This window comes from Thalia democratica, chromosome 4 (genome assembly GCF_965202585.1).
Source record: "Thalia democratica chromosome 4, ktThaDemo2.hap1.1, whole genome shotgun sequence".
Lineage (NCBI taxonomy): Eukaryota > Metazoa > Chordata > Thaliacea > Salpida > Salpidae > Thalia > Thalia democratica.
The window spans coordinates 49,856,309-49,871,280 of record NC_139168.1 but is presented as its reverse complement, the minus strand read 5'-3'; the positions used below and the strand labels follow the sequence as shown (position 1 = coordinate 49,871,280).

At 26.7% G+C, this 14,972-nt stretch overlaps 1 protein-coding gene across 1 annotated transcript; it reads right to left on the bottom strand.

Annotated features, from left to right (window-relative positions):
* Nucleotides 1–5,104: 5,104 nt before the first annotated feature.
* On the bottom strand, nucleotides 5,105–6,667 carry LOC145834229 (farnesyl pyrophosphate synthase-like). Its single transcript, XM_082941605.1, has one exon. The coding sequence runs from the start codon at nucleotides 6,642–6,644 to the stop codon at nucleotides 5,589–5,591; it is 1,056 nt and encodes a 351-aa protein (XP_082797731.1). The 5' UTR covers nucleotides 6,645–6,667; the 3' UTR covers nucleotides 5,105–5,588.
* Between the last annotated feature and the right edge of the window lie 8,305 nt (nucleotides 6,668–14,972).

Below are 14,972 nucleotides of genomic sequence, written 5' to 3'. Positions count from 1 at the left end.
AAAATTTCTTAAAAAAGTTTACTATATTTATTCTTTCAGATTAAATAATACAATGTTATTTGTTTAATTTGATTTTTTTTAATTTGTTGATTTTGCAATAAATAATAGTATGATTATAATCAAATAAGCATACATTTTCATATTTACATTATATTTTAAGTATATTGATTAAATGTCAAACTTAATTACATAAATAACTAGAGTCTAGTTACTAGACTACTTTAAAAAAAATTATTTTTTCTTCTAGCATATTACATCTATTTTCAATAAAAGATACTGCTTATCAAAGATGAGAGAATTTATTGTTCGGTGAACGAATCAATAAAGTTATTAAAAGTTACGAAAAGATAAAATACTACTTAAAGTTAAACATTACTTTTAATCAAAATCGATAATAAAATTCCTCCATCAAATCGTAATTTAAACTTTTGCTAAATTTTTGAACACTTTTAACAAAACTATTTTATGATAATATAAATAAAAGTTAAAGTAAAAATAAACTAGTTGATAAATAACTGGAATGTCTACAATTCTTCGGAATATTTACGTTATGTTTCTCCTATACAGAATATACATTCTGTCGATCAGATCATCTTCTAGTCAGGAGAACAATCAAATCAAGTACTGTGAAAGATTGCAAATCACAGTGCAACTGGAAAATACAGTACTAACTAGTGCTTTATTATTGCATATTTTAACACATCTTTGGTTTATAGTAAAGTCTTTTATTAAGTAATTCATTATTTTTGTTTAATTGCGAGCCATGGAAGATTTTTTGATATACAGTGCAGCCCGCGAGCAGTTTTTTAAAAAAAATTGGCCCGCTACTAATGAATTATTGCCGACGCCTGCATTAACAAACTACTAAGGTAATGTATAAATATAAAAAAAAACATAATTTTATACGTCATAGGATCTTAAAAACATATTTAAAAATAAGGGTGTTTTGTGATAAGAACATTTTGTAAAATACATATCTAAAATGAATTTTTAAATGCCAACAATACTTAAATATAACTAAAAATATCTACAATGATGCATAAAGCAAATAAATTTATCTTTCATTTTACCTGTTCTACTAAGGCCTTTTTACTACTATTTTCACACGATGAAAAGCTAAAATTGTGAACAGTTTGTTAATGGAAGTTTTTTCTTCTTAAAAAATGTTTTAACGTCATTTAGAACTAACAGTTTTTATTAACAAAATTTAGATATAAAGTAGTTATCAAACAAGCACTAGCGGATACTTACAAAAGCATAAAAGTTGTATACAGTAGTCTGACGATTTAGTTCGCATTCTTAGTTGAGTTTACACTTTTAAGTCAAAAGTTATGTATTCAAATGCTATTTTTTAATTGTAAAATTAATAAAATAAAGAAATTTAGAGAAAATAATAATTTTTCACCACGTTGAACCATATTTAATGTCAGTATTCAAAATTATAAAGAAATACTAAAAAATAATGCAAATCTGTAAGTTTTTAATATTTTAACATTAATTACTTTATGAACGAAAATTAATATATAACATTAAACATCTCATGATAGAATATTAACATTAAAACACCATAAAAATGCCTTATAAAATTTAGCGAATAAAGAAAATAAAAAACAGTGAAATTGATATTTATTCGGAAATCAATGATCTTAATAAAATATCTGAATGAGTATTTGTCGTTGACGAGTCGCTTTAAAGTTCAACTTTTCATTTAAACTATCTTTTTACACCATCGTTTACCAATGTGTTTCTGATAAGGTAAAGTCTTAAATTACGAGAAGTTAAACAATTTTTAATAAACTTATTTACACAAGATAACCTGTGTTTGTAATGAAGAATAAGATAAAAGGGAGATTACGTTTTATTCTTTGCTAAGGAGGCAACTATGAATGTGAGCTTAGGAGACCCTGTATTAAACTGAGTTTGTTTGTTTTTGTGTTCATTATATACTTGTTTGCTACCAGGTACAAGTGTCTAAACTGTATTGTTAACTGCAGAAATAAACGTTCTTAATTTTTATAACACCATGATGGTATTTTAACTTTTTACATCAGTTCAACTGCTACAATATAGGATTTTTTTATTACGTTCAGATAAATAAACACTCTCTAAAAATTTTGTGGGAGTTTAATATATTTTACTACTTTTCATCAGAAACTAAACAAAATTATAAAGACTTTTTTACTAAGAACAATAAAACAGAGAAACTTTAAACTCAAAAATATTATTGCAATAATTAATCATTTTAAATCTAGTTATTTGATTATTCATAGCACAATCTTTATTATTTATTAGGTAAACGCTGCTAAAAGACCCTCAGTTGCTGAACATTTGATAATTAGCAATAATTGTGCAAATTAAGGACTCTTTGAAAATTAAGTTTAACTAAAGCCACTGTATAACTTACTAAAAATAATTAAACCTTAAGTTTTAAGTTATAATTAAGTAATAATCTTAAACTTTTAATTAAATAGTTCTAATAATTTTTTAATTTATACTGCTTTTTGGCTATATATTTCTAACTTTAACTATTGAGTAACTTCAAGCTTTAAAATAATACACAAATACACAGCTTATAATTAAAAAAATTAGAAAGTAATTTTTACCGTAATTTAAATTACCCTACAACAGATTATAGTTATTAGCTTTTATGTGATATTACACAATTTAACAGATCAAGTAATAATCAGCAAGGTAAAATGCATGTTCAAGGAAACAGATTCGTTTTAGAATACAATGTAAAAACTTCAACTTAATTTTTACCAACACAGGTATTTATACACATAGCTCGAAGAATTTCATATTAAATAAACAGTGTAATGTCTAAAATCATGTTATGAAACTTAATATTAAAATTCTATTAATTACCCATATTTTTTTAACAAATGTATAACAGGTTTATTTTCATTTACTTCTTCTCTTTAAAAAAATGTATTTCTTATCTAAATGTATTTTGTATGCAACACTTTTCCACTTAAAATTAATTTTACAGTATCAATGACAATATTTTTTTAAATGTGCTAGATGCTTTTGACTAATACTTAAAAAAAAATTTTCAATTAGTCTTTGAAAATTCACTTCAAGCATTCCCGAGTGTTTGCTTTTGTTACTGAAGCAGCCAAACTGTTTTACGCCGAATTGATAACAATTTTTTGTTTTTTTGAAAAATAAATAATATACGTTTTTAGAATCGTTAGTTAATTACCAACGTAAGCTATTGTAAAATAAGATTACTGCAGCAACAAAAGAAAATGTGTTTGTATTTGAAGTATTTGACGCAAAAGTCATTTATAGATAAACTTTCTCTGCATCTACTACATAGAAGAGACATCGAAACAAGTTTTCCGAAGGATTGCAGAAAACTGCAGAACAAACAAAAACAGTGCAATACTTGATCACCTGTTTAATTGCAAACAAATCCAAAACTCAGACATCGTAAAAAACTTTACAATGATGTAAGAAAAGTGATTTTTAGAGCCTAGAATCGATAATACAAATGTCTAAGTTAAATACTAAAATTATATCAAGTGGTAACGCAACATTATTAAGGTCACAGGGAAGTCCACCTGGATTTTTCTAAAAAAATACCATTTAGTAAAGTATTATTTGAGCTATCAGACACTTTTTACCGCTTAACAAAATTCAAAGTAACTTTTGGGATAGAAGCGATCAGAGTTGGTGAGCTCAATAGACTCCTAATAGAAGGCCCAAACCAAAAAAAAAGACTATTTCACAAAAATATAGATTCTCCTATATTTTTTTACTAATCTTCTTTAAAATTTTTCAGAAAAATCATTACTAATTTTTTCAATGAAGAACTTTATTTTAATTAAAAAAAAAAAATTATAAAAAAACAGCTATTCTTATAAAGTCTACAACTTTTATTTTTCAATAATTTTAAAATCCAAGCATCAAATTTTTTCTAAACTATAAAAAGTTGTTTCTCGAAAGTTTAAGGTCTCTATCTCAAAAAACTAAGGAGAAAATAGAATTTTAGTAATATTTTAAATTTCTGAGAAAATTGATCCTAAAAAATATACGATCCATATGTTTGTTTTTTCTAAAATTGCAATATCACATATAGTTTTTTCTATAAACAGTTTTTATAAGAAAAACCAGTCTTACAATACTAACTTTTATATTTGAATCTTAAAAAAAAGACACCAACTTAACGTTATTTTTTAATATTTAAAGCTAAACTTTTGTTGATTTTAAAAGTAGACTCTTGCAACACAGGGTTTATAAAATATATATAACTACACTAATAAGCCTTAAAACTCACATATTGTTAAGTCTATTGCTTAAGCCTGATAAAATGTTAATCTAATTCGTCATAAATTTATTTACAAAAATATTTTAAAATTCTAGCTAACACAAAGATAGTAATTTAATTTATTATAGCTATAAACTTTAATAAAGCAATAATATTTATTAAAAAATAGAGCTTTTAAAGTTTTATTGTTAAATACAGGAGATTTTGTTTTACGAAACTATAATAAAATTATTTATGGATTTAAAAACGCTGATTACTTTGATAAAATATTTATAAGTTATTATATAAAAGACCTTATGACAACCATTATATAGAATAAATGTTGAAAAATAAATTAACTTTATACATATGTTGTATTAATTGTTACATATAGACATAAAGTATATAAATATAAGCTTTTATTTTATTTTGGAAACTGCGTTCTCAAAACTTTTAAACGTTCTCAAAATAAATTTTAGATAATAAGAAAAGCTTGTATTTCATTTAGTTTATTTTCTGAATTTGAGATAAAGTTAGAACTATAATAACAAATGAAATAAATGTAAAAATAAAAATATTCTAATAATTAAATATTCATTTAAAATTAACAATTCATATTATTTAAAAGCTAATTGTTAAGTTTACATTACATTTAGATTCTGTTTCGTATCAATTACTGTATTTAACAAATACTTGTGAATGATAGCTTTATCTTAACACTTAACATTAATGACAGCTTTTGGATAAAGATATTTACAATAAAGAGTGTATTGTAAAATAAATTATAAAAATGTTATTATATATCAATAAAATTTATTTTCATTTGGATCAATAAACAATTTAAAATTTCGTGACTTATTTTCAGTTGTAATTAAGACTTCCAATGATCGCTTAGTTAAAAGACTAATACAAATTAAAAAACAAAATTTTATTTAAGTTTTAAAATCAATAGTTAGGTGTAAATGATATACTTAGTATTAATAAAAAATAGCTTTGAAATTTTGCTAATAGTAAAATTTTTGCTAAGATTAGTAATTGAAAAAGAACTGAAACAGTATTATAAAAACATTTTAGTTTAGTTATTTCAAATTCTGTGTAAAACTAATAAATATTTTAACTTTTAAAAATGTTAGATTAAAAAGTTTAAAAAAAAAAATTCTAAAACCATAATTGATATAAAAGACAGAAACTTTTTTTCAAATATAATAAAATCCAGTTTCATTTTACAAGATAGTCATACATAAATAATTTTCTAGCAGCTAATTATTTTGTTACAATAATTTTCCAATACTTAAACTAATATAAAATTCCTTTGGTCTAAACAAAAAACTGCTTTATCTTATTTTTCTCGCTTGTAAATTTTATCTAAAAGTTCAAAGTATATCAAATTAGGAATGGATTTACTTAAGTGAGAATTTTCAATCTGGTTTATAATTTCATTGTACATTTTTTCTTCGGTATTTCTGAATTCATGTTCTAGTTTTAATTGAGAGTAAATCATCTGAACTTCTAAAACTTTTTCTTTTCTACCATAACACTCAGTCAATACTTTCAGCTGATCTTTATTAGCTTTTTTTAGTGCTTGAATAATTAACCAAGAACACTTATTGTCTTCAATGTCTGTACCAATTTTGCCTGTTACTTTAGGATCCCCAAAACAATCCAGATAATCATCTTGAATTTGAAACAACTGGCCTATTTTCAACAAAATGTCAGAAACGTTTTTATGCATGGTGCTACAATTTAAGCCTGCTAAATACATAGATGCTGCAACAGGAAGATAGAATGAATAATATCCTGTTTTATATGTTATCAAATTAAAGTAGTGATCTTCTGTAAATAAACTGAAATCGCCTTTGATTGGGTTTTCAGTGGTTGCCATGTCCATACTTTGTCCAAGAGTTGTATTTTTAATAACTTCATGAAACAGTTCAATTAATTCAATATAACATGGTTCCTTCTTGCATGCAATTTTTAACAAGGTAAAAACACAGCTTTCAAGAATCAATGAGTCATTTACAGCACTTAATCCAACTTCAGGAAGCCTATACCAACATTTCTGGCCTCTTCTCATATCTGACTGGTCCATCACATCATCAGCAACTAAAAATGATGCTTGTAAAACCTCAACCGCCCAGCCTAATGCCATAACACGGTCTTCTACATCTTCATTAATTTTTTCTTTAGAAAGTTTCATGAATGAACTCACGACTGTTAATCCTCTTGTTTGCTTTCCACAAGGTACATTGTAGTTTAACATAGATTGCATTTTGTTTAATGTGTTGGTTAAACTTGAAGACTTTTTATTACTCTGGTCTACATTGTTTAGAAGTTTTTGTACAATTTTAGGAAAATAATTGTTGAACTTGGGTCTAAGCTCAGCAAGAGTAAGCATGTTGCTACTGAAAATATTAATAAAAACCTGCAAATGTTTTTAAAAATTTTTAATTCAAGCATAAAGTAAGTAAAAAAAAAACATTTTTAGCTTCAAGTAACATGTTTGGTGATCGTTTTTTAGAAACTCTTAATATTTCTTAACTTATTTAAAGATTTTTTAAGTGCAGTTTTCTGCCATTTCAAGTTTGAATTTTTACCAAGACATTATAAAACAATATGCAAAAATTTAACTTATAAAATTATAGTAGCTAAATATTTAATTTATTATTCAATGAATGAAAATTTCAATGAATTATAGTCCTTGTCACTTAAGGTAAAAGAGAAAAACTGTTTATTTACCAAAATATCTAATAATGCTTTTTATTCAGACTAAAACGCTTTATTTGTAAAAACCGTTTTTCAGAATATTATATTTTTCTAAATAATTAAGTATTAAGGGCATAAGGGGGGTAAAACACTTTTTTACGATTTGATCTTATTTTATATAGTTTTTACTAAGCTACAAGATGCTTTTTACAGATTTTTAAAATTCAAAAAAAATTTCAGATATAGCTGGTCAAAGTCCGAGGCAACAATAAGTTTCTTATAGGAGGCGCAAACTAAAACGGTAAATAACTAAAATCACTAAAAATCTGTCTCCTACTTTTTTTGAAATAACTACCTCAAATTTTCAGGAAATGTTCCTTGCAATATTTAAAAAATTACGTTGAAAGAAAATTTATGATTAAAAAAAAAATTTAACTAAAAAACTTTTTTTTTATTATTTTATAATTTTTTTCGTTAATTCTTTCTGACACAATTTTCTAAATATACCAAGGAACACTTCCTGTAATTTTGATGTAGTTTTCTCAAAAAACGTAGGAGAAGATATATTTTTAGAGAAATAGTCTATTTTTGCCATTTTAGTTTGTGCCTCCTCCCATAAGAAACCTATTGTTGCCTCCGACTTGGACCGGCTATATCTCAAAAATTAATTTGAATTTTTAATATCTGTAAAAAGTATTTTATAACTTAGTAAAAACTATATAAAATAAGATCAAATTGTGAAAAAAATGTTTACACCCCCTTATGCCCTTAATACTTAATTATTTTGTTTATCACAAATAATTAAGTAATTCTTAACTGCTTAAAAAAAATTCAATGTAATTTTATATATTTAAGCAATCAAAGTCTGTGACCTCAATAGGTTCCTAATGGAAGAAATAATGGAAAATAGTTGTTATTTTGATTTTAATTGTCAGTTAACAAAAAACATTACTACCATTACCTGAATCTATAGCTTGTTATAGTTGTTATATCTTAAAAAAATCAAAGTTTGTTTACAAGTTTTAGACTCATGTGAGTGTATAGTTTTTAATTGAATTTAATACTTTAGCTTTACATAGCACAGTTGATTTTATAGTTTCTTAGTAGCCAATTCATATTAAAATGTTTAAGTTTTTGTTTCAAGTTTAAGCCCAAGTTTTATTTACTCTTTCCGAGCCTTTTCCTCACTTCTAACATTTTTTTTAGATTTTACAAAACAAAATAACAAGGTCATAGACCAAAGCATTGTTTTTGTTAAACAAATCTTATAAAAATAAATGTGTCAGTAATTAACTTTTTTATACTTCTTAAAATAATTTTTTTAAATTAGTACCTAATCCTTAATTATGTCAAAGAATGGAAGTGAAATGATAGTTAGGTGCAGTTTGGTTTTACTTGTACTGAAAAAACTGAAAGCCTGCAAAAACGGAATGCATTTTTGGCACTAATGTATTTTCAAACGCAAATTTGAAGCCATCAGAGTTAAAAGAACACTTTAATAACCGACATGGTGGAGCAGATGTTTCAGGTCATGATGTTAAATTATTGAAAGGAAAAAAGATCTGTTTTGAATCATAAGGAAAACTTCAAAAACTAAGTTTCGTATCTGATGAAAAACCACTTTTAATGGTTTCATACAATGTGGCCTATAACTAGCAAAATCCAAAAAGCCCCATACAGTTGCTGAAGGTGATAAAGCCATATGTATTATAAATAACAACAATTGTTCTGGGAAAAGAAGCTTCAAAAAAGCTTAAATTAGTGTCCCTATCAAATAATGTTATTTTTTAAAATTTATTCAAATTAGTGATTTAAGTTTGAATATTTAGGACCAAGTAATTGCTGACATCAAAGCTAGTCCCTTGAAAATCTCTCTCCAATTGGACAAAACAACCGATGTTGAAAACTGCAGTTAATTGATTGCATTAGTGAGATATGTGCATGATAGTACCATAATGGAAGATTTTTTATACTGTGAAGATCTGAAGAGAGCCTTAAAAGCAAAAGACATCTTCATATGTGTGAAGAATTTTTTTGCAAAACATGACCTAGACATCCAAGTTATTGGTTCTGTGTGTACTGACTAAGCCCCTGCTATGTATGGAAATAAATTGTTCTTTTTTTGGCTTTGTTAAAACAGTATAAACCGTTCTAGCAGGATACTTACTATTTTCTTAATCACATGCTTTAGCTTAAAAATATTTCCTTGAAATTGAAAAATGTCCTTGACAATTCTGTGAAGGCCATTAACTGGATTAGAAGTCTTGCTCTAAATCACCGCCTTTTTAAGTTGATGTGTATAGATTATGGTAGTGAACATTTAGTTTGAATTTTAGTTTCAATATGGAGGTCCGCTGGCTATCATGTGGAAGAGTTTGCTTTAATGACTTAATAAGCTTGCTTTTAATTTCTTAAGGAATGTGACTATGAACATGATAAAGAAATAGAATCAAAAGAATTTATTCAAACATTAGCTTATTTGAGTGATATTTTCAGCCGTATGAATAACCTGAGTCTTTCTATGCAAGGGAAAAATATACACATATTAAAATGTTGTGAAGTGTCAAGTGCTTTTAAAGAAAAGTTACATTTCTGGTGTTGACGACTTAAAAGAAGCAATTTATCAAATTTTGCATCACTAAAAGAAGTGACTGATGAAGGTGAGTCTTTAATTACAAGTGTGCCTAAAGAAATTATGAATCATTAGGAAATACTATCCAAATTATTTGATGGATATTTTAGAGTAGGATAACTAAAAATTTCTGAACAATGAATAATAAATCTATATACTTTTAATTTGGATTATATTCCAGATGATGAATGGTAGAATTGTTAAAAGATAAACTTATTAAATTGTGCACTAACTGTTTTCTTAAAATGCAGTTTGAAAGCAAAACTCTGGAACAATATTGCTGTTGTACAATGAATATGTTTCAAAGACTTGTGAAAAAGCACTTAGTATGCTCATTCCATTTGCAACAACTTACTTGTGCGAGTCTGGATTTAGTACTCTTTTGTCAATCAAAACAAAATCTAGAAATTGCTTGAATGCACAGGCAGACAAAGTGCCAAGTTTTGAGAAAGTATTGTGCAATAAACAGGAACAAAAGAGTCACTAAATTTAAAGTGGTTTTAAGATGAATTCCTAATTTTTCAATATAATATTGCATTAAAAAAACTTTTTGTTAAATACCTTGTGAGTGTTTGCCAAACTAAGTGTCATTTAGGGTTTTTTCATTAAAGATATAGGATGATTTTTTTTAATATTTTACTTAAGTTTAAAAAAAGGTTTGTTTTTATATTGTTTAATTTAAAGGTAACTATATTTTTTTAATTAGTTTAAAAATAGGGCAGATAGAATAACAAGTGATGAGCTCATTGCTTGACCTTCAGAAAATGTTTAGCGTTGCAGAGAAAAATAAAAATTAATTAATTTTAACACAGTTTGTTGTAGTTTAGTTTCCATATATTTAGTTTTTGTTATTATAGCACACTATCAAAAAAAAATGATATACACTAGTCCAGTGCTTCTGAACATATTTCTAGTGGCAGAACCCTTTTCCACAGTTTAACTTTTCCGCGGAACCCCTAATTTAATTAAACATAAATGTTTAATATAATATTTCCTGCAAAAAACAAAAGAATTTCAGTGAAAAACTTATTTTTTAGCAAAACTATATCATTGTTAGAAATCATACCAATTGTAATAGTATTAAGTCGAGTCAAACTCAAAGTGCGCCAGAGGCAATAGGTATTTTATGATTCTTTAATAAATAAACGAAAACAAACATGATTAATCGCAACGTCATAAAAATCTTTCCTTGCATAATAAAAACAAAATGAGAGCTACAAACAATAACGAAATGAACATGAACCTAATCGAATACACAGATTACTGTAATAAATGGGTAAGATGCCTAAAAAAAAAAAATAAAAAACATTTAGTGCAAAACTTGAACTTGTCTCTTAGCAACAAGCATGTCAATGCGCGGCTGGATTTTGGATAGACTGAGACGGAGACAGGCAGATAAGGTTGGAGTCAGCATACAGTTCCTTTGCTTCGTTTTAATGTTTGTTACATGCAAAAAGCCGGACTCGCAAAGATAAGTGGTGGTGAATGTTAAAAGAAATTTTACTGCGCGCTTTGCTAAGACGGGTACTCTGAAATTGCACATATCTAAAAATCTAAAAGCTCCTTCCCTTTGAAGCTCAATTTTAAATTGCTATCTTCAGATAGTTTCAGCAATTCGTTTTCTGTATCTGTAGGAAGATTCACTTCTTCTGAATCAATATCACACATAAAAGAATTCAAAATCCATAAATTTCCGATGCGAACATCTTCAGGAAAATAATGTTGAAACTTTATAGACAAAAGATCATAGTGGTTGTATATTTTGTCAGAGAAGATGAAATCTATGCATTTTTCATGGGCCTCATCAAACCGGTGAAACATTGCAAAATTACCATTGCTAACCTTTTTCTTCCAAAATTTAATTCTATTTTTAAACAACTCAATCTTGTCTGTCATGACAAAAATGAAATTTTACTTCCCTTGCATGCGTAAGTTCATTGCTCCTACATTGTTTGCTTTAGTGATAATACCAGTATTTTCATGACTTCACTAAAAATAGAAATTCAAAAACTTGCAAAAATTTGCGCAACCATGACACCTATTAATAATGAATACCCATTAAAAGTCCTACCGCTTGATACACACTAAGCAGATCAATGAATGCTATAATTATATATGTTTTCCATTTTATGTGTTCCATTTTTTTTTGAAGTTTTATGATTTATGTTTTTTTTTTTAAATTTCTTTTTTTAATTTCGGAAGGCTTCGCGGAACCCCTGAGAGGCGTTGCGGAACCCTTGGGTTCCCGGGAACCCTATTTCAGAAGCACTGCACTAGTCTTCATTGTTCTATTTCAAACATGGTTGCCACAGATCAAGCTGAGAAAAATTTCCTGACTTTTTACCAAAACCTCATGACTTTTACTAACTCTAAATCAAACTCTTAAGGGCATAGGGGGGGTAAACACCCTTTTTTGGTTAAACCAAAATAAAGAACTAACTGACAAAGTTAGCAAGTTGGTTGATGAAAATAAAGTGGTAAAAAAGCAGTTAAACGGGATGATAGAGGATAATAATATTTTGAGTTCACAGGTAGATTTTTGGAAAGGAATCTCAAAGGGAAGAATGTAGAAATTAGTGGAGTACCCTTCACAAAAAATGAGAAAGTAATTGATTTAGCTGTTAAAGTAATGACTTAAGTTGACTCTCAGCTAAGGGAAGGCGATATTAAATATGCAAGAAGACTGATGAAAAAAGACAGTAATAATGCTACAATATATGGTCCTATCTTAGTAAGATTTAAAAACATAAGTCAAAGAAACTACGTATTCAAAAATAAAAAATATCTTGCTGAAGCTAAACTTGAAAAGGTCATCAATGGTGCTAAAAAAGTTTTTATTAATGAAAATCTTACTCCCCAAAACAAAAAAATGTTCTATCATGCCAACTGTTTCAGGAAACAATACAACTGGAGATATGTTTGGACAGCAAATGGAATAGTTTTTCTAAGGAAAACTGAAAGCTCTGACGCAGTCCCAATTAGAAACATTGTAGATTTAGAAAAATTAGTTTGATAATGTAGAACTATTTGTTTTTATTTATAAAGAACAGTAATTATAATGTCAAATAATAATAACAATGTATATATATGTTTAGTTTGTAAAAAATATGTTAATAGTAATTGTATTTGTTGTAATATATGTGACCAATGGTTGCATTTCAGATGTAGCAACCTATCAAAATCTCAGTTTTTTTTGTTAAGCCAATCTAATGAACCCTATTTTTGTTATAGTTGTTTAATGCAGGTAATACCTTTTAGTTTAGTAAATAAAAAAGAGTTTAATGATCTTTATGTTTGCAATAAAAATGATAATAAAAAGTTAAAATATCCATGTCAAGTATGCAATAATGCATGCAAAATATCTCAAAACTGTATTCAGTGTAACTTATGTAATGTATGGACTCACTTTAAATGTTCAGCCTTAACATCAAACCAATTTAAAAACCATGTACTAAATGAGAATGATACTTTTTTTTGTAAACTTTGTTATAACGCCATGTTTCCCTTTAACAAAATAAACAATACAGAATTAATGGTGTTAAATTATAATCTTGCTTTTAAAAATATTATTACAGATACCTGTACTGAACCACATTCTGCTTATACCCAGTACACCTCTGCAGACAAATTAGATACCAAAGAAGTTGATAATGACTTAAGTTTTTTACATTTAAACATAAGAAGCTTATCCAAAAACATATCTCTACTAGAAGAATTAATATTATCTTATAAAATTTCACCATCCATAATAGGGGTCTGTGAGACAAAGTTAAATAAGAATGTTGATCTGGACTCTATACTATTAAACAAATACACATTTCATTGCACAAATTCATTATCAAAAGCAGGAGGAGTTGGTATATATGTTAGTGACTCTGTAACATATACACTAAGAACAGATCTTATTTTCACTAGTGTTCTCAGATTTTTTAATAATGAACAATATACTTCAAAATAAGGAAATTTGCATATTTGGTGACATTAACATAAATTCACTTAAGAAAGATAAAGAAACATCAATCAGAAACTATTTTAATGAAATTGTTAGTTTTGGGGCCTTACAAACTTGATTAATGTCCCAACTAGAGTAACACTAATTGACCACTTTTATTATACTAATCCTCAAAGAGTTCTAAATACCCAAGTTTTTTTATCTGATATTTCTGACCATTTTCCATTATATGTAAGACTTAAAAATTGTAACTTTTCAAAATCTCAAAAAAATGTTAAAACTCAACTTTACCAGGATTATTCTAAAATTAACAATAACAAACTCTCAACTGATAGTTCTAATATTTTTAATAAATTCCAAATATATAAGATAATTAACTCCAAGGATTCTATAGACTTAAAGTTTGAACGTTTGTTAGGAAAACTTAAGGAAATAATTGAAAAAAATATTCCTACAAAAAAGCTGTCAAAATCCAAACAAAAATTAATGTTGAAACCCTGGATAACTAAAGGTATATTGAAATCTATTAGGTATAAAAATAGACTGTATAAAATGCTGTGCAAAAATTATTTTAGTAATACACAGAAAGTAAAAGAGTACAAAACATATAGAAACAAATTAACTAAAATTAAAACTATTTCAAAAAAAAAATACTTTGAAAAAAGATTACAAAACTGTAATAAAAGTTCAGCAGATACTTGGAATGTTTTTAATGAAATTACTAACAGACAAAAGAAAAGCTATGAATTTCCCCACAAACTTGAAATTAATGACAAATCCTTATCTAACCCAATTGAGATTGTAAATAATTTAAACCTATATTTTTCAAATATTGGAAAACAAACTTGTCTAAATTCCATAAACAACCAAAAATTTTCTATAAATGGCCCAAGAAGTAACTATAAGAGTTTTGTCTGGTTTGAGATTCATGAAAAAGAAATATATGATATAATTAAAAGTTTAGATTCAAATAAAGCAAATGGTGCTGACAATATCTCTGTTAAAATGCTAAAACTGATGAACTCTCATATAGCTCCAATAATTAGTAAACTAATAAATTTGGCATTTGAAGAAGGTGTATATCCTAGTTGTTTAAAATTGGCCAAAGTATTACCAATATTTAAATCAGGTTCAAAAACAGTTCCAGGTAATTACAGACCTATTTCACTCCTATCAAATATCAATAAGATCATTGAAAAGGCTATATATAGTCGTCTGTATAGTTTTTTTAGTAAATATAGTATACTTAATAGCTCCCAGTTTGGTTTCAGAGAAGGACATTCTACTACTCTAGCCTTATCAGAGTTTGTGGAGTTTACACTAACTTCTTTTGATAAAGGTAATGCTGTTTGTGGAGTGTTGTTAGATCTAAGTAAGGCATTTGACTGTGTCGACAGAGAAATTTTATTAAACAAGTTGGAATATTATGGAGTTAA